The 26,331-nt window shown below is 43.5% G+C and overlaps 1 protein-coding gene across 19 annotated transcripts in view; it reads left to right on the top strand.

Moving 5' to 3' along the window:
• LOC115134571 (AP-3 complex subunit beta-2) overlaps positions 1 to 26,331 on the top strand; it is a 90,893-nt gene that overhangs the window by 43,730 nt on the left and 20,832 nt on the right. For 8 of the 19 annotated variants that reach the window (XM_029668710.2, XM_029668709.2, XM_029668715.2 and 5 more), the window contains exons 2-18: positions 1,066 to 1,141; positions 7,679 to 7,753; positions 8,252 to 8,347; positions 9,625 to 9,785; positions 9,907 to 9,973; positions 10,242 to 10,424; positions 10,564 to 10,773; positions 10,884 to 10,981; positions 11,969 to 12,023; positions 12,177 to 12,248; positions 12,354 to 12,416; positions 12,591 to 12,723; positions 16,641 to 16,750; positions 17,095 to 17,271; positions 18,658 to 18,844; positions 19,153 to 19,271; positions 20,765 to 20,824. In XM_029668710.2, coding sequence (XP_029524570.1) covers positions 1,066 to 1,141; positions 7,679 to 7,753; positions 8,252 to 8,347; positions 9,625 to 9,785; positions 9,907 to 9,973; positions 10,242 to 10,424; positions 10,564 to 10,773; positions 10,884 to 10,981; positions 11,969 to 12,023; positions 12,177 to 12,248; positions 12,354 to 12,416; positions 12,591 to 12,723; positions 16,641 to 16,750; positions 17,095 to 17,271; positions 18,658 to 18,844; positions 19,153 to 19,271; positions 20,765 to 20,824 — 1,942 coding nt within the window. Of the gene's footprint in view, positions 1 to 1,065; positions 1,142 to 7,678; positions 7,754 to 8,251; positions 8,348 to 9,624; positions 9,786 to 9,906; positions 9,974 to 10,241; positions 10,425 to 10,563; positions 10,774 to 10,883; positions 10,982 to 11,968; positions 12,024 to 12,176; positions 12,249 to 12,353; positions 12,417 to 12,590; positions 12,724 to 16,640; positions 16,751 to 17,094; positions 17,272 to 18,657; positions 18,845 to 19,152; positions 19,284 to 20,764; positions 20,825 to 26,331 lie in introns of all 19 variants that reach the window. The other 11 variants (XM_029668711.2, XM_065022720.1, XM_065022721.1 and 8 more) reach the window with 2 other exon arrangements.

Genomic DNA, 26,331 nt, shown 5'->3' with positions numbered 1-26,331 from the left:
ATCATCCCTCACATTCAAGCCTGTGATATATACTGAGGTGGTCACTGGACTTCTAATTGAATAATTCACATCTATAGTCTAGCTTTTTTTCTATATTCAGAGTAAACCATTTAACCAAATTGTCATTGATATACTGTTTCATATCTTCAGACTCGATAGCATGGGATTCAATGTAACCATTGTGCTGTCACTGGGACTGGCTTTGTGGCTTTACTGAACAGGTAGTCTCTCGTGACAGCCTTAAAGGGGCAATCCGCAGTTGAAACAATAACAAAGCTTCCACAATACAGAGGAGAGCCATGATGAGTGAATGAGTCAAGCCACTGCAAAAACGTGCTTCGCTACTCCACGTACAGTGTCACAAATAGGTTGGGATTGCTGTTCGAAAGATTTCAGTTTGTTTAATATTGTCAACCTAGACTCATAGCTCTATATTCGATCAAGCCTACATTGCAATATTTATGGAGCATGTCAAATATAGTCTCGCGTGGCCATCCTTCCAAATCTCGTCTCGTGGGTCGTTCCAAGAATAGAGTACATTTTGCATCTCTTTGATGCAGAATTGTGCACCAATATTGAATTGTACCCTTTAATATAGACCACATGGAAAGTTCAATACATTTTGACATGAATAAAGACTTGCTAAAGTGCAAAAAAATATGGATTTTGACATGTCCCTCATCCTGTTTTTTTTCCTACATCTATATTAAATTAGAAAACAAATATGAGTGCTTCTTATTGAAAAATTATGATGGTTTCGTGCCTACTAAACGGGACCCAGAAGTATCTCGTTACCCATCAGCTGCCATAGTTACATGCTCGAGGTAGAAGTTGCTCTCAACCACAGACGTAGATGTCTGTTAGTGTGATCAACTGGGTGTGAAAACGGGGTCATCGGCACTCCACAAACTGTTTTAGCCTGCTGAGCTAAAGCCTTAGGAATAAGCTCAGGGAGCTAAAATGAGTCTTCAGGTCTCAGACAAGGTTGCTAATTACCTTTACACCAGAAAGTGGCTAGTCTGGATAACTTCAGTAATTGAAGACTCTTCCTTCTTCTTCCCCCAGACATGATGACTTGAAAGAGATGCTGGACAGCAACAAAGACTCCCTGAAGCTGGAAGCTATGAAGAGGATTGTGGCTGTGAGTACTGCTGTCTTCATATCCACTGTCAACCACCACCATCTTCAACAACAAAAAACTCACTGGGTGAATCTCAGAAGTCTTTCCTTGATTACTCAGGTGGAGGCGAGAAATCAAGCACATGAGGAATCTTTGGAAAAAACGTTCAATATTCTCTCTCTCAAAATAACCAAACGGGAGTAAAAAGAGAAACAGACTCAATATTTTCGAAGAGGATTCACTGTCACCTTGACACCTTCTGTCCATCATAAAAAAATTACTCAAAAAAACATACTTTCAAATCTGTTTTCAGTGCTTTTGCTGTAATTTTGACATTTTCCACCCCATGTCCTTGGTAAAGTTTCAGATCTTACTCGTTGAGTAATTCTGATTTCTGTAAACACAGTAGCCCACACTATTTTGGAAATCATAGATGGCATTCATCCTATATCCTTCCATATATTATATCCTTCTAGTGGTTGATAAAGGGTCATAGTCCAAGCTTTGACAACCATCCGTAGGCTTTAGTCTTCAAACTTGTGTGAGTTACCCTCCTGGTTGTCCCAATTAGCACATACGTCAGTGGCAGCCTTTGCATTTTCCAATCGACATCTATTATGAATACAGTAGCTTTTAAAATATTCATGACATTAATTATGTAATTGTAAAGGCAGAACAGTTTATTTTCTGGAGTACGCTTTCTCTTTCCTCTTTCGCATAAATCATTTCCTCCTCTGCTACTGTCGAAAATGTGCTCCTGATAACAAGAATAGCCTGAGGTATTGAGTTTGAATATCTGCCGTTCCTAAGACTGATCCCAGACGTCCCATCAAGGACGACAGCTGTAAGAGAAGGCGAGAGAATATTCATTATTGGTGTCAGTTTCTTACTACTGAAGCAGAGCAGCCGTCACTGCATAATTTATATCTGAGAATAGTTAGAGAGGTGGAGGGGAAAATGAAGCTAGGCCGAGGTAAGTTTGTGGTCAAATATAAGTCCGTTCGACTGCGAATGTAGGTTGCCTGCCGCCAGTACTGTTACACAAAGTATAAGGTTTCAAGTTCAGTCTACTTTGACAAAAGGATAGGATAATTGGTTAACATCTTTTAAAGCCATGCTGTCTTAAAAAATAATAATATCATCACTGTATGTCAAAAAAAAAAAAACTGTTTATTTTATGAATATAACTCCAAATACAGGTTTTATCATTTCGCTGAGCCTCCTTATCTTTATTTTTATATACACAATCCTGATTGGCGGATATAATCGTCTCGGCCAGGGGTGTCAAAAATACGACCCACGGGCCGGATCCGACTGTGAGGGCGTCCAATCCGGCCCTCGTGTGGTTTGAGTTTAAAAAATGTGTGGGGGGGCGACAATATACTTTAAAATAAATCAAACTAAATTGAAATGATGTAGAAATGATTATGGACCTCTATTCATACAGTTTCTTGACTGTTTACATCTCACTAATAATCACTCACTGCCAGTGAGCATAGAAAATTCCCAAAATAATAGATAGAGGACTATTTTTAGCAAAAATGTTGATGGCTTTGGAAATATAACTAATTGTCAGTGCGGCCAAATGTGGCCCCCAGGGCAAAATGAGTTTGACACCCAGGTCTAGACTCCAGAGTCTACCCTGCTTACCCCTTCAAAGTAGGAGGATACATATGCAAATAAAATATGTGATGTCATGCTGGTGGGCCAAAAACTCCATCTCACCTGAACAGGCTGAAATTCTGGGTGTTTATTTTTTACACTAAAAGGGCATTATCATTTTCAACCTCATAGTGTGGAAATACCATAACAAATCTGATATACATCCCCACCATTCACTGCAATGGTAGATATAACTTTTTGGAATAACACAAATATATTAAAAATATAAACGTTCTCTCACAATCAAAATACTGAATTGGGGAAGTCCAATCGTTTGTGAGTTATGACATATACAGTTGAAGTCGGAAGTTTTCATACACCTTAGCCAAATACATTTAAACTCAGTTTTTCACACTTCCTGACATTTAATCCTAGTAAAAATTCCATGTCTTAGGTCAGTTAGTTTACATACACTCAATTAGTATTTGGTAGCATTGCCTTTAAATTGTTTAACTTGGGTCAAACGTTACGAGTAGCCTTCCACAAGCTTCCCACAATACATTTGGTGAATTTTGGCCCATTCCTCCTGACAGAGTTGGTGTAACTGAGTCAGGTTTGTAGGCTTCCTTGCTTGCACACGCTTTTTCAGATCTGCCCACAAATGTTCTATGGGATTGAGGTCAGGGCTTTGTGATGGCCACTCCAATACATTGACTTTGTTGTCCTTAAGCCATTTTGCCAAAACTTTGGAAGTATGCTTGGGGTCATTGGAAGACCCATTTGCAACCAAGCTTTAACTTTAACTTTAACTGATGTCTTGAGATGTTGCTTCAATATATCCACATCATTTTACTTCTTCATGATGCCGTCTATTTTGTGAAGTGCACCAGTCCCTCCTGCAGCAATGCACCCCCACAACAACATGATGCTGCCACCCCGGTGCTTCATGGTTGGGATGGTGCTCTTCGGCTTGCAAGCGTCCCCCTTTTTCAGTTCTATTTTTGTTTCCTCAGACCAGAGGACATGTCTCCAAAAAGTACGATCTTTGTCCCCATGTGCAGTTGCAAACCGTAGTCTGGCTTTTTTTATGGCAGTTTGGGAACAGTGGCTTCTTCCTTGCTGAGCAGCCTTTCAGGTTATGTCGATATAGGACTCGTTTTACTGTGGATATCGATACTTTTGTACCTGTTTCCTCCAGCATCTTCATCGTCCTTTGCTGTTGTTCTTGGATTGATTTGCACTTTTCGCACAAAAGTATGTCCATCTCTAGGAGACGGTATGACGGCTGCATGGTCCCATGGTGTTTATACTTGCGTGCTATTATTTGTACAGATGGACGTGGTACCTTCAGGTGTTTGGAAATTGCTCCCAAGGATCAACCAGTCTTGTGGAGGTCTGCAATTTTTTTCTGAGGTCTTTTGATTTTCCCATGATGTCAAGCAAAGAGGCACTTAGTTTGAAGGTAGGCCTTTAAATACATCCAAAGGTACACCTCCAATTGACTCAAATTATGTCAACTAGCCTATCAGAAGCTTCTAAAGCCATAACATCGTTTTATGGAATTTCCCAAGCTGTTTAAAGGCACAGTCAACTTAGTGTATGTAAACTTCTGACCAACTGAAATTGTGATACAGTGAATTGAAATAATCTGTTCCACAGGAGGCTGCTGATTGGAAAACGGCTCATAATAATTACCAGAACGGTGCAAATGGCTCAACCACATGGAAATTGTGTATTTGATACCATTCCACTTATTCCACTCCAGCCATTACCACTAGCCCAACCTCCCCAATTAAGGTGCCACCAACCTCCTGTGGTGGGTTCACAATTTTACCTTTTCTGAGATCTCTGCTAAGCAATGAGGAAAGGCGCTAACCTAATCCTAATTCCGGGGGCAACAATGGTAACTAGCTACAACTAGTACACACGTGTCCTTCGCCCCTGCCTGTTTGGCAGTGTTTTCCCGCAGCTCTGTTAATGACAGCAAGGGCAGGTGTTCGGCAGGCGGGAGCGAAGGACACTGTGGGCTAGCTTAGCCAGCTAGTCCTAAATAGGACTCCGGTACACGACATGTGGGGGCGACACCATGTGCTGGTTCGCTAACTAGTAAGCTAGCATACTGTGTCGCAAGCACACAGTGTCGCCCCCGCCTGCGGTGTACCAGAGTAGTTAGCAGTAGGCGGGGACAACATTGGTAGACCGTGTCCTTTGCCCCCACCTGTCGGGCACGGTTTTCTCCGGTACACAGCAGGCGGGGGTTACACAATCTGCTAGCTAACTAGCAAGCAAGCACATGGTGTCGCAAACTAGTGTAACAGTGTTGCCTCCGTGCCTCTCCTCGCCCCAACCTGGGCTCGAACCAGGGACCCTCTGCAGACATCAACAACTGACACCCTCGAAGCATCGTTACCTATCGCTCCACAAAAGCCGCGGCCCTTGCAGACCAAGGGAAATGACTACTTCAAAGTCTCAGAGCGAGTGATGTCACCGATTTGAAACGCTATTAGCGTGCACCCCGCTAACCATTTGACACCGGTTACACTAGCTAGTTAGCTAGCACATTGTCTCACTCCAGCCTCCCGCCTGCTGTACTAACTGGAAACGGGGCAACCGGTAGACAGTGTCCTCTTGATTCTGCCTGTCGGGCACTGTTTTCCTGCAGTTCTGTTAACGACGGTGAGGGCAGGCGTGAGTGAAGGACACTCGGATAATACTTTTATTTCCCTTTTGACCCACTTTCAAAATGTCACACAAGCATGAAGATGTTATGCTTGAGGGGGGACGTTGATGTAGGAACCAATGGGGTGCTCGAGGGGGGTTGTTCATGAAGGAACCAATGGGATGCTTGAGGGGGATGGGGGGTGGGGCAGTCCTGCAGATGCAAGAATGCCCACATGCAGGAACGCCTCGAATTGCGGGCTGCAGTTTACACATTTGTCCGTCTTCCCTCTCTGACTGTAGGCTACTTCCCTCATTGCATGGTGAGATCATATCATATATCTAGTAAATTGATAGGGAAAGACTAGTGAGTGTACAACATAACCTCCGCTTCATGGGATGACATATATGGGCTATAAGGATTATTTATGAAATAAATGTATCATTTGATTATAAATTTCATCCAGAAGCCAGCTGACACCGAACATATCCTTGTAAATGAATTTCTGTTGCAGATATAATAGATAGCTTAGGTACTGATGCATGCATCTATTGAAATGTGTTTCATGCTCACATCCAAGTTTTCATTGGGTTAGATCAAATATACTATTATTACCCCAAATTGCCTTCCTCGAGCGAGCAAGAGAATGTAGGCAAATTTTATCAAATGGAAATGTGTTCTTCGCGATGACGTGCAGGAGCTTGCAGGGATTTACTAATTAGCATTTCTGAATCTGAGAGGAAATAGAGCCGAATATATTGATAAGTCACCTTGTCCGAGAGAGATTTACATGGTTATCAAAACATCACGCCAGTGTAAGCTTACACGAAACACAGCCCTTATTTTAAGTGTTTCTAAAATTCCCTATGGGAAAAATGAATGGTGGAAAAACCATGTCCCTGTTTGGCTGCTAGGGTTTATGGGTATTATGACACCTCCACTGTGGGGCTCTATTGCGCAATCTATTCCAAAATTCAAACAAAATACATCAGCGACATAATTTAGGAGATTAAGGTTGTGAGCACACTGTTTCTGATCAGATCGACAATTATCTTATAATGTATTTGTGTGGCTATGATGCCATCTTTAGAGCACAGGATTTTCTGCTTGGTTTCCAGAGCATTGAAAGAGAGATAAATAGGCTACTACCGAGGTCTGATGATGCTTCTGACAATATAGTAGGCTAAAAGGCGTGTTGTGGTGTGCAAAATTCTGATGTAGGCTATTTTGAAAACTGCCAGTGTGTTGTGTTTTATGAGCAGCCCCCTCCTGCGTGTGCTGTTGCATAAACTGGTGGCTTTTTCCTCTTTGATGGGCAGCGATCTCAGAAAAGGTAAAATTGTGAACCTGCGACCCAAAATGTATCATATAAAATGTATATGCCATATCTCACAATCGATTGGACTTATCCAATTTAGTATTTTTGTTGTGACAGAGCGTTTATATTTTTCGTAGATTTGCGAAGATATATCTAGTAGTGCAGTGAGTGGCGGGCTTATTAACCCTGCAACGACCTGGTCTCAGAGCATTTCATATTATTCTGTACGTAATTCCGAGAAACCCAATTTAGTATGATATGTTTGGTATGGTTACATAAAACAGATGATTACTTAAGTCAACAACGATAGGAGGGTGGTTGGTCGGTGTGGATAAACGTCTAGAAAACCCAACGTTTTTTTTTTGTGTTGTGGAGCTGCGTGCACAGTGTCATCAGTCAGCAACGAGGAAATGTCACCATGAAATTGCTCAGAGAACAGGTTACATCCATCTGCCCGGGGATGACTTCAGTATTGTCACCATGTGACGTGACAACAGCTACATCTCATTGTGTGTGTATGATGTCATATTGCTGGGTTTCCCTTTAAAGCTGGAATCCTTCGTTGCTGAAACTGCCACGTCAGTTTGGGATTTCACAACAACAAAGTTACTGCAAACAACAAACACTGCTTTTTTTCTCTCTCTCGAACATCATTGCATACGCAATAGAACAGCAGAACATGTACTACAGTGGAGGCTGGCGGGAGAAGCTATAGGAGGGACGGGCTCATTGTAATGTCTAGAACTGAATACATTTTTACCATATCAAACATATGAAATCATGTGTTTGACTCCATTCCACATGGACATAATATCTTTCTTTAAAGCCCACACTGTCATTTGAGATTCAGGCTACTGTCTGCTGCTATGCATTTGAGTGTTCATCATTACTCACTAATCCAATAATACACGGCTAAATGGCTGGTTTTGACAGTGCAGTCCAGTGTGTGACTGTTCTGTACTGGGTTTGTGATCCCCAGATGATCGCCAGAGGGAAGAATGCCTCGGACCTCTTCCCAGCAGTGGTGAAGAATGTGGCCTGCAAGAACATCGAGGTAAGTCTTGGAGCCAGCCAGCCATCCCACATATACTGTAGCATGAAGTTGAGGTCACATATACATTTATTTTTCAGGGGGGTACTGGCGTTACGTTTTTTAGATCTTTGAGCCGTGCATAGGCCTATATATCGAACTGTTAATACCTTCATTGGAGAAATTGCCCGTTATTTTCATTTTGTAAACTATCTCAAGCAGACAGTGAAGCAAACAATATAGAGGCACAAGAGTAGTTGAAGGCTTGGCAATGTTTAGGTTGTCTTGCATCCAGACTGAATATTGCTCTGTTTCATGTGAAACAAGGTGTGGATGCGAGGCAAATATTAAGGTGATGGTTTTTCTTATAGACTGCCTATGAATGCCAGTGAATGGCAATGAATAGAAGCATAGTAGATTGATAAATGGCAGGTTTTGGGGAATATATCCAATGGTGTGTTGTACCGTCATGTCTCAAGTTCCCCCCCTCTCTCCTCTTCCCCGACCTCTTCACTATCTCAGGTGAAGAAGCTGGTCTATGTGTACCTGGTGCGCTATGCTGAGGAGCAGCAGGATCTGGCTCTGCTCTCCATTTCAACCTTTCAGAGAGGCCTGAAGGTCAGTCACCTTGCCCATAACCACAGATCTAGCATTAGATATCCTACCCCTTGATCCTAACCTTAACCATTGGATGGAGACAAAGATATCTGACCCTGGACCTGTGGTGAGCGGCAACTTCTATCTACTCTGGAGTAAAGGGGGTCCATTGAGTTGGGAACACGTGACATGATCCGATGGTGGTGTTATGACAAGACAAAACGAGTTCAATTATCAAAGTCGTAAGATCATTATTTCTTTCTTCACACACAGACACATACACAGCAGGAGCAGGGGATTCCTCTCCAGCCATTTTACAATAACCATCTGTTTCACCTGCTCTCCTACTGAAGCTGAGATGAGATTCCAGAGGTGGTTAAAAAAAAAAATAGCTAGGTCTCATCTCTCTCTCCCATTTCCATTTCCAGTGTTCACCTCTTTTTTCCCCCCCTTCCACTCTCTCTCTCTCTCTCTCTCACACAGATTAATAGCCAATCGATAGTTAATTCTGAGATTAGAGTTCTCGTTTGTCACTATCCTCGCTGCCACACATAAGGCTGCTGCTAGGTCCAACTAGGTCCAAAAAGTACATGAAGCATATCAGTAAGTTTCTCTATGATTGATGGTCATGGTGTTTTTTTTTGTTCGTTTTTTTGTTTGTTGTTGTTGAATTTTTACCCCCTTTTTCTCCCCAATTTCGTGGTATCCAATTGTTAGTAGCTACTATCTTGTCTCATCGCTACAACTCCCGTACGGGCTCGGGAGAGACGAAGGTTGAAAGTCATAAGTCCTCCGATACACAACTCAACCAAGCCGCACTGCTTCTTAACACAGCGCGCATCCAACCAGGAAGCCAGCCGCACCAATGTGTCGGAGGAAACACCGTGCACCTGGCAACCTTGGTTAGCGTGCACTGCGCCCGGCCCGCCACAGGAGTCGCTGGTGCGCGATGAGACAAGGATATCCCTACCGGCCAAACCCTCGCTAACCCGGACGACACTATGCCAATTGTGCGTCGCCCCACTCACCCTCCGGTCGCGGCCCGAGAGTCTCTGGTGGCACAGCTGGCACTGCAGTACAGCGCCCTTAACCACTGCGCCACCCGGGAGGCCGGTCATGGGTTTTTTGACACTTCACTGAATTCACACTGGACCTACAGAACCTCCCAGCAGTAAATAATAGCCATATGTATAATAAAGGAAGTAATTGAGTTAATTGAGTCATTCAATGATCTCTTAACATTTTTCTCTCTCTCTCTCTCTGTTTCTCGCTGCCTCTCTCTCTGTCTGTCTTTCTAGGACCCTAACCAGTTGATCCGGGCCAGTGCTCTGCGTGTGCTCTCCAGCATCAGAGTCACCATTATTGTCCCTATCATGATGCTGGCCATCAAAGAGGCTGCCTCCGACATGTCCCCCTATGTGAGGAAGACGGCAGCTCACGCCATCCCCAAACTCTACAGGTATAACATGGGTGGGGTGGGGGGGGGGGGGGGGTGTCTGTACGAAAGAGATATAGACAGAACGAGAGAGATAGAATCCAGCTCCTTGACTTCCTGACACATGTCTGTTGTCTCCTCTCAGCTTGGACCCAGAGCAGAAGGACTGTCTGATTGAGGTCATTGAGAAGCTCTTGGCTGATAAAACCACAGTAGGTTAAATATTTCCCGTTAGCCAACTCTGTACGCTCTTACAAGGGAAACTATGACTGAAAACTTAAGCTCAGTTAAACCCATATTCTGCTTTGGCCTATTGGTGGCATTACAGGCTTGCGTGAATGGTACCATATCAAGTTGTGTTAAGTGTGAAAATGATGTGCAAATTTTCATGCCTCTGCCAAAGTCAACATATGGCCATTTTTTGAGCTTAAGGTATCTACAGGATTTAGAGAATTTCTCTCCCTCTGACTGTGCCTGCAGCTAGTGGCAGGTAGTGTTGTCATGGCCTTTGAGGAGGTGTGTCCTGAGCGCATAGACCTGATCCATAAGAACTACCGTAAACTGTGTAACCTGCTGATCGACGTGGAGGAGTGGGGTCAGGTGGTCATCATCAACATGCTCACTCGCTACGCCCGGACGCAGTTCCTCAACCCCAACATGAACGTGAGTACAGCAGGTCCCCGCATACTGTGTCTTCGTGGTTGTGTGTTTGTTTGTGTGTGGGTGTACAGTTTGTGTGTGGGTGTGCGTGTGTGTGTGTGTGTGTCTGTGTTACTCCACTCATCCCTCCCTCTCTCTATAGGAATCCCTGTTGGAGGAGGGTGGTGGAGAGAAGGCCTTCTATGGCTCTGATAATGATGATGACACCGATGATGAGGAAGACAAAGAGGAGAAGGAGAAGAAGAAGACTGAGGCGACTGCCATTGTCAAGAGGAAGCCTTACGTGATGGACCCAGACCACCGGCTACTGCTGAGGAATACCAAGCCCCTACTGCAGAGTCGAAACGCAGCAGTGAGTATAATACAACTATTACTACTGCTACGACTTCTACTACTACCAGTACTACTACTACTACTATTCTAATGATTATTTGTCTCTTCTTCCTTCTCTCTTCTCTCTAGGTGGTGATGGCTGTGGCTCAGCTATATTTCCACCTGGCACCCAAAGCGGAGGTAGGCGTCATTGCCAAGGCTCTGGTGCGCCTCATGAGGAGTCACAGGTCAGTGTCGCCTTTCTTTCCCATTGTCTTCCCAGAGATGGAGTCATTGTAACCGACGTGTTGCCATGAACTCTCTATACTCAGTACAGCATCGTCATGCTATATGACGTGAGACAGTGCTCTCTTTCCATTAGAGAAACTCCACACCCTGTTCTAAATTTGTTAGAGAATTCTCTTATCTACTACATTGTCATAACTTCTATGGTTATATTAGTGTCATTCATTTACATAGGTAGGATTTTAATTTGACCAGTTTCTCACAGCAGCGAAATAATCCTGCAGCAACAAGGAATGAGAATTATTATGTGGATAATAATTAATGGACATTTTTGTAGGGGTTAATCAATTTTTCATTAGAGCAAATTAAGTCTGATATTTTAGAGGAAATTACAAACTTTAGAAGCCTTGTTAAACCTTGAATAAGCTACGAGTTTGTATTTCACACAACAGGGTGATCAAATTAAGATCCTACACCTGTGAATTAGACTTTTTATATTGTTTGAATATTATTAATATAACTCTAATCTAGAGTCCACATGAATGGGGCCATAAGACAAGAACAGGCACAAACAGTAAACAATGTCACAAAAAGCAAGGAAATTGTTGTCTCTCATCCTGGCTGTCTAGCACCTGCTCTTTAGTTTATTTCTGGTGTTGTGGAGCTGCGTGCACAGTGATGAGGTCATCAGTCAGCAACGAGGAAATGTCACCATGAAATTGCTCAGAGAACAGGTTCAATCCATCTGCCCAGGGATGACTTCAGTATTGTCACCATGTGACGTGACAACAGCTACATCTCATTGTGTGTGTGTGTGTGTGTGTGTGTGTGTGTGTGTGTGTGTGTGTGTGTGTGTGTGTGTGTGTGTGTGTGTGTGTGTGTGTGTGTGTGTGTGTGTGTGTGTGTGTGTGTGGAGAGGCAGCTGCATGTAATTAATTATATTAATGTCCTCTCTCGCTCCCTGCCCCCCCCTTTCTATCCCCATGTAGTGAAGTGCAATATGTCGTCCTTCAGAATGTGGCAACGATGTCCATCAAGAGAAGGGTGAGTCATAACTCCAACAATATCTCCAAAGGGTGCAAAAGGGGTATTGAATGGTAAAATTGATTCCAAATTGTTTAGGGACCGAGGAGGTACTGCATGGGGTCTGCAGCACGATCTAAAATTGTACGTGTTATTTGTCTCTGTGTTTCCCAGGGGATGTTTGAGCCGTATCTGAAGAGTTTCTACATCCGCTCCACAGACCCAACCCAGATTAAAGTCCTCAAGGTGACCAAACACTTCTCACATTGACATGCATTCCTTTCGTGTTACAGTATGCTGCAACACGTTGACATTTCAGAACTTTAATTATAGTCTTGATTGTTTTGTCAGCTGGAGGTTTTGACCAATTTGGCCAACGAGACAAATATATCCACCATCCTGAGAGAATTTCAGGTATAGTAAAAATGGTGAAGACTTCTGTTTAGCTTGACTGCCATTTGTGATAAGGATGATCATTTGTTTTGCTTTCCTGTGTGTTTGGATGCATTTGTCGCTAGGGGTACATGGCGGTACAGTACACGTCTGCCTACAGTGGGTTAACTTCCTTCCATGTTTTCTCTCTGGCAGACGTACATTAAAAGCAATGATAAGGACTTTGTGGCAGCCACCATCCAGGCCATCGGCCGCTGTGCCACCAACATTGGGGAGGTGAGGGACACCTGTCTCAACGGCCTGGTGCAGCTGCTCTCCAACCGCGATGGTGAGTAGACGTCTTCCCGTTCAGACACGCGTGACATTTTTCAGTCTCTCCATCACCAAGATCTCACGTATCACATCTGTCCAATCATCGACCACGGGCGCCTCTTGTTGTAACCATTTTTTTTTTGTCGGGGCTTTCTTACTTGCTACTAGAAGTATCCCAATCAAGTGTTTGCCTAAAGCATCGCTGAGATCAAATGTAATGCACCCTAAATACAGGGCCTCCCCTCTGAATGGGACATCAACACTAAATACGGCTTCCATTCCTTTATGGACATCCTGCCAGTATGGAACAAGCTTAGGGCATTCCCAAAATATGTGGTAATGGTTTGCTTCAATAGGCCCTCATAATCTCCAACACTCCATTCCATTACCCTGAGTGTTAAAGAACGGCATCATATTTTTCCATCCAAATTCCCCACAAGTCAAATAGCTTGTTGATTTCCATTGTAATTGGCATAGGGTTTCCCACTCATCCACAGAAATGACCATGTTACCCTCCCTTTCCCATTTCTCCTTTTATATACACAGTATAGTGTGTTTTCAGATTTGTACTTTAAGAAGTCATTGTATTCTCATGTAGTCTCAGAGTCCTCCACCTTTTATGATTTCATCAAATTGGTGACATATTTTGAGATATTAATGGAAATCTTCACGTTCTAATCCTTGGCTCTCTCTTAATACTTGGAAGCTTTGAAGTGCCCCCTTGTGTGCTAAATTACAGTAGGCTGAGAGGCCTCTTGTTGCCCATCCTTTAAACTGGTTATCTCATATATCTTCTCTCCTCCCACCATATCCATCACTTTAATGTTGTAATTCTGTCTAATCCATTGACTCAGGGGTTCTATAAATAGGGCGAAGAGGAGGGGCGAGGCCAGGCATCCCTGTGTCAAACCCTGTTCTTATACAAACTGGTTTGAGAGGTCACCATTGATTTTAATTCTTGCTAATGGTCTATCATATAATGCCTGAAAGGCTTTAATAATGTCCTAACTGAATAGATATAGGCCCATCTGACAGGATCAAAAGCCTTCTCAGCATCCAGGCCCAATGCAATGGCTTCTACCTTATTCTTTTGGAAATGTATCATCATTTGTAATGTTCGTGTAATATTGTACTGAGTGTGTCTGTCGGATAAAGCCTGTCTGGTCTAAGTGAATGAGCTCTGGTAAGATATTTTCTATTTTTCTAGTTGAATAGATGTGTATAGTTTTAATGCAAATTTAGGACCGAGATCCACGAGGGGATCTCACCTTTCTGAAATGCCCAGTTACAGGCTGCAAGTAAACTTGGAATAATCTATTCTCTAAATGATTTCTACCATTCAGAGGTGAAACCGTCCGTACCCAAGGATTTGTTTGCTTTGGTACCAGTAATAGCTGTATTTAATTCCTCTGTGGTCATTTCTGAGCTTAACATCTCATTCTGTTCTTCAATGATGGTGGGTACTGTAAGATCAGTGAGTAAGAAAATGTGTCTATTTGTAAGTCATTGTCAAAGTGTGATTGGGAGTGTAGGTTTCTGTACAGTATTTCAAAGCTCTCTCGTATCCCTTCTACGTTATGTTGAATTATTTTGGTTTGTGGGTTCCTTATCTTGTAGACAGTTATATCTGCTTCCCCCATAAGGAAATTAAGCAACAATTTTCCCATAAGGACCTTTTAGCTCAGCCCATTATATTTTCCGCAAATTAGACTTTTTGAATCGATTTTTTTTCTTTATTTATCTCTCTCATTAACCCACGCAACATACATTTGAATAATTGTCACTATTTGGCCGAGGGGGGCTGAATCATTTGTGGGAGACTGTTGCCCTGTTATTTTTTCAGTCTATAGTCTAATAGTTTCATAGACTTACTGCCTACTTCATAGTACCTCTGTTGTAGGAATATACTTTTTATTTTCTTCTTGGAAGTACATTTTTCCTCCACTTTTTAATTTCTTGTTTCAGCTTGTTTTAACTGAGCATGCAGTTTATTAAGTTTCTCTCGTCTATTGTTCTTTAAAAGAGATGTAGAGGCGATCATTTCCCACCTCATTACAGCTTTGCATACATCCCAGAGCACAGTCGGTGACACCACACCGTTGTCATTCTGTTCCAAATAGGTTTAAATGTCCAGATTAATTTGTACCTTCATCTGTGGGTTATTCAAAATACTTGAGTTCAACCTCCGGAGAGTCGATCTTGGTCTATTATTCAAACACATGGACATACACTGAGTATACTAAACATTAGGAACACCTTCCTAATATTGAGTTGCACCCCCCCCCCCCCCCCCCCCCCATGTTGGATGCTGACCCATGTTGACGCCAACAGTTGTATCTTGTCCTCTGGGTGGTAGAAAATTCTTGATACACACAGGAAAATGTTGAGCATGGAAATACCAGCAGCGTTGCAGATCTTGATGCAAACTGGTGCGCCTGGCACCTACTACCCATACCCCGTTCAAAGGCACAGTGCATTCGGAAAGTATTCAGACCCCTTGACCTTTTCCACATTTTGTTACGTTACAGCCTTATTCTAAAATGGATTCAATTGTATTTCCCCTGAATCATTATACACACAATACCCCATAATGACAACGCAAAAACAGATGATTTTTTTTGTGCAAATTTATTAAAAATGAAAACGTAAATATAACATTTACGTAAGTATTCAGAACCTTTACTCAGTACTTTGTTGAAACACCTTTGGCAGCGATTACAGCCTTGAGTCTTCTTGGGTATGACGCTACAATTTGGCACACCTGTATTTGGGGAGTTTCTCCCATTCTTCTCTGCAAATCCTCTCAAGCTCTGTCAGGTTGGATGGGGAGCATCACTGCACAGCTATTTTCAGGTCTCTCGAGAGATGTTTGATCAGGTTCAAGTCCGGACTCTGGCTGGACCCCTCAAGGACATTCAGAGACTTGTTCCGAAGCCACTCATGTGTTATCTTGGCTGTGTGCTTAGGGTCGTTGTCCTGTTGGAAGGTGAACCTTCGTCCCCAGTCTGAGAATCGTTAAGGTGCCTTTTGGCGAACTCCAAGCAAGCTGTCATGTGCCTTTTACTGAGGAGTGGCTTTCGTCTGGCCATTCTACCATAAAGGCCTGATTGGTGGAGTCCTGCAGAGATAGTTGTCCATCTGGAAGGTTCTCCCATCTCCACAGAAAACCTCTGGATCTCTGTCAGAGTGACCATCGTGTTCTTGGTCACCTCCCTGACCAAGGCCCTTCTCCCCCGATTGCTCAGTTTGGCCGGGCGCCCAGCTCTAGGAAGAGTCTTGGTGGTTCCAAACTTCTTCCATTTACAAATGATGGAGGACACTGTGTTCTTGTCTTGCAGACATTTTTTGGTACCATTCCCCAGATCTGTGTCTCGACTCAATTCTGTCTCTGAGCTCTATGGACAATTCCTTCGACCTCATGGCTTGTTTGTTGCTCAAACATGCACTGTCAACTGTGGGACCTTATAGAGACAGGTGTGTGCCTTTCCAAATCATGTCCAATCAATTCAATTTACCACGGGTGGACTCCAAGTTGTAGAAACATCTAAATACTTATGTAAACAAGGTATTTTTTTTACTGAAAATGTTCCTATATCATATTCCTCAATTATGTGCCTATCTTTACTAAAGGTAAAGATATAGTGAATCCTATTGTAAACTGAAGAAAAGGGGAAGAAAAGCAAGTACAGTCACGGCTGGTAAACATCTTTTTTTAAGTATTGATTTTCTTACAAATGGGTTTTGGCTGCGTTGGGGTCATTCCTGTTGAGTCAAGTTTTGGGTTTGAACGTACATTCATGTCGCCTCCACATATCCGGATTCCCTGTGCTTCAGCTGACATCATATCAAATATTTCCTCTCAACGACCCATGTGATATAACAAAGATTCAATGAAGGTTGTGAAATATCAGCATGAACATGTGTCGGTTGCAGAGTTAGTAGTGGCCGAGTCGGTGGTGGTGATTAAGAAGCTGCTGCAGATGCAGCCCGAGCAGCACAGTGACATCATCAAGCACATGGCCAAACTCACCGACAACATCCAGGTACGTGGACGTAGGCCTCTGATCTTAACTTTGACCCCATAGTCTAACTACATGAGGTGCTCTTTTTCTTGTCATAATTAATGTTTTTTTAAAGCATATTTGTCCCCAAACCTTCACAACAGTCCTGCTTGGTTGTGCTGTCAGTTTGTTTTGAGTAAGCAACAAATAGGCACTTTTGTTGAACAAATGAAATGTTAATTGTATTGTGTTACAATTGTAATGTATTATGATTGTATTTCAGGAATTGTAACATATGACCGAGAGCCAGAGCTAGCTCTTCCAGTTTCTCCACTTGACCCAGCCTGTTTGCATGCCCAATGTTCATGTGCTGTCTGCCTACACAGGTGCCCATGGCGCGGGCCAGTATCCTGTGGTTGATCGGGGAGTATTGCGAGCACGTTCCCAAGATCGCTCCGGATGTCCTGAGGAAGATGGCCAAGACCTTCACCAATGAGGAAGACATCGTCAAGCTGCAGATCATCAACCTGGCTGCCAAACTCTACCTGACCAACTCCAAACAGGTGATGCATTTATAATGCATTTAGGACTTGTGATGAGCATGTATGACACCGTTATAATGTGTTATAACCATCTCCTGGCTGACAAACTCTACCTGACCAACTCCGAACAGGTGCCAGCATCTACACTGAATAAAAATATAAACACAACATGTAAAATGTTGGTCCCATGTTTCATGAGGAGAAATGAAAGATGCTAGAAATGTTCTATACATGTAAAAAGCTTAAATCTCTCAAATGTTGTCCACAAATTTGTTTACGTCCCTGTTAGTGAGCATTTCTCTTTTGCCAAGATAATCCATCCACCTGACAGGTGTGGCATATCAAGGAGCTGATTAAACATCATGATCATTACACAGGTGCACCTTGTGCTGGGGACAATAAAAGGCCACTCTAAAATGTGCAGTTTTGTCACACAACACAATACCACAGATGTCTCAAGTTTTGAGGGAGCGTGCAATTGGCATGCTGACTGCAGAAATGTCCAACAGAGCTTTTTGTCAGAGAATTGAATGTTAATTTCTCTACCATAAGCTGCCTCCCACGTTGTTTAAGAGAATTTGGCAGGACGTCCAACCAGCCTCGCAACCGCAGACCACGTGTATGGTGTTGTGTGGGCAAGCGGTTTGCTGATGTCAACATTGAGGGCCCCATGATAGGGTTATGGTATGTGCTAGCATAAGCAACGGAAAACGAACACAATTGCATTTTATCGATGGCAATTTGAATGCACAAAGATATCTTGAGGCCCATTCTCGTGCCATTCAGCTGCCGCCATCACCTCACGTTTCAGCATATGAGAATAAGAAAGGCACAGCACTAGGCTATATTTTCCATTTGTCTTTATTCCCCCTTCTATGCCATGGTTCTCTTGGGAACAGCTGGTACAGCAGCTTGTATTTGTAAAGCCTTTACCAAAACACTGAGAAAACAGTGGGTTTAGTATGGCCACGTCCTTTAGCTCCCCAGCTTCGCAGCAGTGTCTTGTATTAAACCCTTTCCCAAGATGGCAGAGAAGCAAGTAATGTTGTTCTCATTTTACTGCACAAGCAGGCTTACTCCCTTTTTGGATAAAAACACTTCCATCTCACCATTAAAGCATATTTTCCATAGGTAGGGAGTGATTTAGACTTCCAGCATGATTCATTATGGTACAGCCAAGGCTCTTGTACAGTCGTTACAATGTCTATGGGACTTCCACCAATGATCCACTGGTATGATACAGTCATCCCTATGGCACTGTCTACAGTGTTGAAATATCTCTCTCTCTGTGTCTCTCTCTCTGTGTCTCTAGCACCAAGCTGTCACCTCCCTCCAGTTGAAAGTAACATTCTCTCTCTTTTCCTCTCCTCCCACACTCCCTCCTCCCTTGTTCCTCTCCTCCCTCAGACAAAACTGCTCACTCAGTACGTGCTGAACCTGGCCAAGTACGACCAGAACTATGACATTCGCGACCGGGCACGCTTCATCCGCCAGCTCATCGTGCCCACTGACAAGAGTGGTGCCCTCAGCAAGTATGCCAAGAAGCTGTTCCTGGCCCTTAAGCCTGCGCCCGTCCTCGAATCTCCATTTAAAGGTGTCTTTCATCAGATGGTGTTCTTTTTTACTAGACTGGTCCCAGATCAGTTTGTGCTCTACTGCCAACGTCTATGGCGATAATGACCGCAGAGTTGGCAAGATGGCACAACCAGACCTGAGACCAGGGACTCAGATCTGAGACTCTTACTATTTCTGCTTCTGTTTTGTGTTGTCAGACATGAGCCTTTTAAAATAAATTGTAAGTGAACATGGTCCTAACCATAATTCATACCATAGAGATACAATATAGTAATGTTTTATGTAATTATGTGGATCTTACTGTCTTTTTTTCTCTGTGTTTTCCAGATCGAGACCACTTCCAGCTGGGCTCGTTGTCCCACCTACTGAATGCCAAGGCCGGCGGCTACCAGGTGCTGCCTGACTGGCCCGAGGCCGCCCCAGACCCCTCTGTGCGCAACGTGGAGGTGAAGGAGTCTGTGCGTGCAGTGGAAACAGTAACAGCCAGAGACAGGGGGCCTCTAGGGGCACCCCAAAACCCAAGGGGGGCCCGAGGGGCGCTCCTCTAGTTGGGCAATGCCTTGGAGGGGGCGCAGCACCACCACCAAATTGCAGTAGCACCCAGACACTGACATATAACACTGACTTCATTAATCATGACCACCTGCCAGTCATTCACTGGTCACTCACTGTTCATTAGCATAACGTCATCCACGTATGCACTACGCACATCCCTATTGTCTCCCATGCATTGTCAATGGGATGCTGCTTCCGCACATGCTGCCAGTGGTGCCAGAATGTGTCCTGAAAAGGTTAATTCTGTTTTAGTCAAGTTCAAGGACCCAGATGCTTGAACTGTATGGTTGCCATATTATCTGCCCAGTAAACATGATTACGTAACAGCTAATAACGTAACAGAATGAATCTGAAATTGACTGGGCAACAGGAATGACCTGTCCCAGTGTGAACTCCGATCAACTGGTAACAGAGTGGAATATTGTTATGCTAATGGCAGCTGAGGCTAGTTAGCTGTCACACCTGAGCACACACTAGTGAAATTGGGAAATCCCTGTCAGGTGTCCGCTAGTAAACTCTAGCTGGCCTAGCTGTGGCCTACTTGCCAAGTTTATCCAATACCATGCTATCCATTAGACCCCTTGCTCCTCTGGCCTCTATAGGGTAACAAACACTCAATCACCCACACCCCCACCCTCTTTGGTGATATCTCACCTGCTTGAGCCAATGGCACATGGCATAAGGGGGTGGAAGGGTAACTTCCAGCAATGCAGCTCAGCTTGGAAACACACAGAAAAGAGGGAAAACATTACATCATCATTTAACATTTAAGTCATTTAGCAGACGCTCTTATCCAGAGCGACTTACAAATTGGAAAACAGGGTCTTATTCATTTTACAACGGAAAACGATAATAAGCGTTTATTGGACAACTCCAAGTAGTTTTCTTCTGTTTGATGCCTAATGAAAACAACCCAGCAAATGTACTGTTACTAAAACACACCACACAGACTCAAATAACCACCATGCAGTAATGTGTCACCTAAACACCTCTAATTACCCAAACCACAGAGGCTCCCATTTTTCCACATTATCATTCCATGTGCCATCGGTTCATTTTCAACGATATGTGCCAAAGGCTGACATCAAATCAATATCCTTAAGTCTCGCTCCTTACGTCCAAATACGCCTTCAAAACCCTTTAAAAAAAAGTTTTTGTTGCGCTGGAGGAGGGACTTGAATTCTTGATTTGGTTTGCTTGTTCCATTGGTTTATCGTTGCTCCGTGAACTGTTTATGTTTGTTTTAACAATGTCTTTTCATTCCCCATGATTCTGCATTAATGTGTCATTCATGACCAAAGCAGATTTCCAGACGAGTTCACATGTGGATTTGTACCTGGTAACTTTTGACCCCATGACCTCTCTCTCTGCCCTCGGTCCGCAGATAGAGGAGGTCATAACCAGCAGTGAGGGGCGGATCGGCTTGCTAGGAGACACGCGAGAGGTGCCTCCCGTTTGAGAGTGCAGTGTATTTCTGCTGACTGCTCTACTCTCTCTCTAATTTCTCTGTACCACTCAAACAGGGCACTTCAGTGACTTAAAGAGAGAGTTCATCCAAATGACTAATTCCAGACACTTGAAGGGGAAGTTTGCCCAAATAACTAGTTGATCTTATCATATGGATAGTCTAGCTACACTAGAAAAAAAGGTGCTAAGTAGAACCATCTCGGGGTTTTTGATTTGTCCCCATAGGGGAACCCTATTTGGTGCTGGGTAGAACCCTTTGCAGAGGATTCTATCCAGTGGTGGAAAAAGTACCCAATTATCATACTTGAGTGAAAGTAAAAATACCTTTGTCGTGTCATGACTATCATTAATGTGTTTGACTGTTATTTTATAAAATAATTACATACCACGTTCAATTATTACGCAATTAAATTAATCATATAACAATTCATTAAGTAGTAATCTGGGGCACCACGGGAAAAGTTATTTAACAAGTTACTATCTCCTGACTAAACTCTAAAGATATAAATATCTCTTACATCAGTCACAGACAATATTCTTGGATATCTGCATGAACCCTGGCATAAATGATGAATCAGCAATATACAAATTGGCATAATTATTTATTTACTAACTAACTAAATAATCATACAGAAATACATAAACACACAGTATAGTTATTGTTTACTAACACAATGCAATGAAAGGTCCCTAGTGGACTAAACCGATATGACGGCGTGTTACACAAAATGGCGGATTCAAAAGAGAAGGAAAGGGAAAAACAAAGGAATTCCACAATTGTACATACAGTTGAATAATACTTAAACAGCTGCAGACTGAATGTTCCTGTGTTGTCGTCTTCCTCTTCTTCTTCTTCTTCTTCTTCGAGAGAGAGTTTCTAACCATTTCGTATCTTTCAGCTCACGCTGTCAGTCACGCTGGTCTAATGTAGAGTCTAACCATTTTACATGCCTGTAGCAACCCAGCAATGTACTATATCTAGAGATTTAAATTCCTACCATTTCAACGTGTAGCCACGCTCCACATTTTTCTGGTCTCATAGAGTCTAAACATTTGTGACGTCCGGTTCAACACCGTCCACCTGCTTGGTCTGATACAGTGGGGCAAAAAAGTATTTAGTCAGCCACCAATTGTGCAAGTTCTCCCACTTAAAAAGATGAGAGAGGCCTGTAATTTTCATCATAGGTACACTTCAACTATGACAGACAAAATTAGAGAAAAAAATCCAGAAAATCACATTGTAGGATTTTTAATTTATTTATTTGCAAATGATGGTGGAGAATAAGTATTTGGTCACCTACAAACAAGCAAGATTTCTGGCTCTCACAGACCTGTTACTACTTCTTTAAGAGGCTCCTCTGTCCTCCACTCGTTACCTGTATTAATGGCACCTGTTTGAGCTTGTTATCAGTATAAAAGACACCTGTCCACAACCTCAAACAGTAACACTCCAAACTCCACTATGGCCAAGACCAAAGAGCTGTCAAAGGACACCAGAAACAAAATTGTAGACATGCACCAGGCTGGGAAGACTGAATCTGCAATAGGTAAGCAAGAAGAAATCCACTGTGGGAGCAATTATTAGGAAATGGAAGACATACAAGACCACTGATAATCTCCCTTGATCTGGGGCTCCACGCAAGATCTCACCCCGTGGGGTCAAAATGATCACAAGAACGGTGAGCAAAAATCCCAGAACCACACGGGGGGACCTAGTGAATGACCTGCAGAGAGCTGGGACCAAAGTAACAAAGCCTACCATCAGTAACACACTACGCCGGCAGGGACTCAAATCCTGCAGTGCCAGACGTGTCCCCCTGCTTAAGCCAGTACATGTCCAGGCCCGTCTGAAGTTTGCTAGAGAGCATTTGGATGATCCAGAAGAAGATTGGGAGAATGTCATATGGTCAGATGAAACCAAAATATAACTTTTTGGTAAAAACTCAACTCGTCGTGTTTGGAGGACAAAGAATGCTGAGTTGCATCCAAAGAACACCATACCTACTGTGAAGCATGGGGGTGGAAACATCATGCTTTGGGGCTGTTTTTCTGCAAAGAGACCAGGACGACTGATCCGTGTAAAGGAAAGAATGAATGGGGCCATGTATCGTGAGATTTTGAGTGAAAACCTCCTTCCATCAGCAAGGGCATTGAAGATGAAACGTGGATGGGTCTTTCAGCATGACAATTATCCCAAACACACCACCCGGGCAATTTCAAGGTCCTGGAGTGGCCTAGCCAGTCTCCAGATCTCAACCCCATAGAATATCTTTGGAGGGAGTGGAAAGTCTGTGTTGCCCAGCAACAGCCCCAAAACATCACTGCTCTAGAGGGGATTTGCATGGAGATTTGCATGGAGGAATGGGCCAAAATACCAGCAACAGTGTGTGAAAACCTTGTGAAGACTCACAGAAAACATTTGACCTTTGTCATTGCCAACAAAGGGTATATAACAAGGTATTGAGATAAACTTTTGTTATTGAGCAAATACTTATTTTCCACCATAATGTGCAAATAAATTCATAAAAAATCATACAATGTGATTTTCTGGATTTTTTTCTCATTTTGTTTGTCATAGTTGAAGTTTACCTATGATGACAATTACAGGCCTCTCTCATCTTTTTAAGTGGGAGAACTTGCACAATTGTTGGCTGACTAAATACTTTTTTGCCCCACTGTATGTTAATTCTTCACGAGGGGTTTTATGCACTCTGGCAAAGGGGGCATTCCATGACGCCGACATAATGTCTTTGCCCACGTGGGTGTGGTCACTGACTGGTTAAGACTTTATATGAAAAACAATTTTTTCATTTAGAAGGCTAACATCATTATTCTTTAAATACCCACGGACCATTCCCAATGTTTGGATTACAGAAATATTGTTAATTATCCAGCCTTTTGATGTTGTAGTTTTGGCGGGAGTAATCTCCTTGACACAAAAGGTTTCATTCCCCTCAATCCTGTTTCTACAAGGTATTTACGAGCGTCATAAAATGGCCAACGTCACCCCTCTCCCCCTCTGCGGGAGAGAAAGGGCGCTGTAGAGCGGACTCACAGTAACCTGATGCTTCGATCCTCACAGGAGAGTCATGACACCTTAATAGAAAATGCCTCAAGTAAAAGTGAAATTCACCTAGTAAAATACTGTAATTATGAAGAATATATAAACGCAACATGTAAATGCAATAAAAGGCCACTCTAATGTGCAGTTTTGTCACACAACACAATGCCACAGATTGCAATTGGCAGTACGTCCAACCAGTCGCTCAACATGAGACCATGTGTATTGCGTTGTGTGGGGAACCGGTTTGCTAATGTCAACATTTTGAACAAAGTGCCCCATGGTGGCGGTGGGGTAGGCATAAGCTATAGACAACTAAAATAATTGTGTTTTATCAATGGCAACTTGAATGCACAGAAATACCATGATGAGATCCTGAGGCCCATTGTGAGGCACATTTTTTTTAAGGTGTTTGTGAACAAAAGATGCATATCTGTATTCCCAGTCATGTGAAATCCATAGATTAGGTTCTAATGAATTTATTTCAATTGACTGATTTCCTTTATATGAACTGTAACTCAGTCAAATTTTGGAATTGTTGCATGATACATTTACATTTTTGTTCAGTTTATTTGGTTATCTATTTAGCAGTCATATGGCTTGGGGGTAGAAGCTGTTCAGGGTCCTGTTGGTTCCAGACTTGTTGCATCGTTAACGCTTGCCGTGCGGTAGCAGAGTGTAGTCTTTGACAATTATTAGGGATTTCCTCTGACACCACCTGTTATAGAGGTCCTAGATGGCAGGGAGCTTGGCCCCAGTGATGTACTGGGCCATATGCACTACCCTCTGTAGCCCCTTGTGGTCGAAGCCAAGCAGTTGCCATACCAAGCGGTGTTGCAGCCAGTCAAGATGCTCTCAGTAATGCAGCTATAGAATCTTTTTTTATTTACCCCTTTTTCTCCCCAATTTATTGGTATCCAATTGGTAGTTACAGTCTTGCCCCATCGCTGCAACTCCTGTACGGACTTGGGTGAGGCGATGGTCAAGAGTCGTGCGTCTGACCCAGCCAAGCTGCACTGTTTCTTGACAAAATGCCCGCTTAACCCGGAAGCCAGCCGCACCAATGTGTCGGAGGAATCACCGTACACCGGGCGACCGTGTCAGCGTGCATGCGCCCGGCCCGCCATAGGAGTCACTAGAGCGCGATGGGACAAGGATATCTCGGCCGGCCAAACCTAAGGTATTGTTGTGCCCTCTTCACAACTGTGTTGGTTTGTGTGGACCATGATAGATCGTTAGTGATGTGGACACCGAGGAACTTAAAGCTCTCGACCAATCCCCAGTCCATGATCAGCTCCTTTGTCTTGCTTCCGTTGAGGGAGAGGTTGTTGTCCTGGCACCACACTGCCGGGTCTCTGACCTCCTCCTTATAGACTGTCTCACCGTCGTCGGTGATCAGGCCTACCACTGTCTTGTCGTCAGCAAACTTAATTATGGTTTTGGAGTTGTGTGCGGCCACGCAGTTGTGGGTGAACAGGGAGTACAGGGGGGACTAAGCATGCACCCCTGAGGGGCCCCCATGTTAAAGGTTCAGCATGGCGAATGTGATGTTTCCTACCCTCACCACCTGAGGCAGCCCATCAGGAAGTCCAGGATGCAGAGGGAGGTGTTCAGTCCCAGGTTCCTTAGCTTAGGGATGAGCTTGGAGGGCACTATGGTGTTGAATGTTGAGCTGTAGTCAATGAACAGCATTCTCACAAGGTGTTCCTCTGGTAGTGTGGAGTGTGGAGTGCAATAGAGTTTGCGTCATCTGTGGTATGCGAATTGGAGTGGGTCCAGGGTGTATGGGATAATGATGTTGATGTGAGCCATGACCAGCCTTTCAAAGCATTTCATGGCTACATATGTGAGTGCTACGGGGTGATAGTCATTTAGACAGGTTACCTTGACACAGGGACTGCTTGAAACATTTAGCTATTACAGGATGTGTCAGGGAGAGGTTGGAAATGTCAGTGAAGACACTTGCCAGTGCATGTTAGTACCTGTCCTAGTAATCTGTCTGCCCTGCGGCCTTGTGAATGTTAACCTGTTTACATCGGCTACGGAGAGTGTGGTCAAACAGTCGTCCGGAATAGCAGGTACTCTCATGCATGGTTCAGTGTTGCTTGCCTTGAAGCAAGCATAGAAGGCATTTAGCTCGTCTGGTAGGCTCACATCACTTGGCAACTCGCGGCTGGGTTCCCTGTTGTAATCTGTAATAGTTTGCAAGCCCTGCAACATCCGACGAGTATCAGAGCCAGTGTAGTAGGATGCGATCTTAGGCCTGTATTGACGCTTTGTCTGTTTGATTGCTCGTCAAAGGTCATAGCAGGAGCCATCAAACAGGCAGGGCGTTAATACAGGACCGAGATCAAATCCTACTACTCAGGCTCTACGTCTATGTCGGATTAATGTCCCGTTCCTTGAAAGTGGCAGCTCTAGCC

The sequence above is a fragment of the Oncorhynchus nerka genome, linkage group LG9a (assembly GCF_034236695.1).
Source record: "Oncorhynchus nerka isolate Pitt River linkage group LG9a, Oner_Uvic_2.0, whole genome shotgun sequence".
NCBI classification, from domain to species: Eukaryota; Metazoa; Chordata; class Actinopteri; order Salmoniformes; family Salmonidae; genus Oncorhynchus; species Oncorhynchus nerka.
The sequence above is the reverse complement of the archived record's forward strand: the minus strand, read 5'-3'. Positions and strand labels throughout refer to the sequence as shown.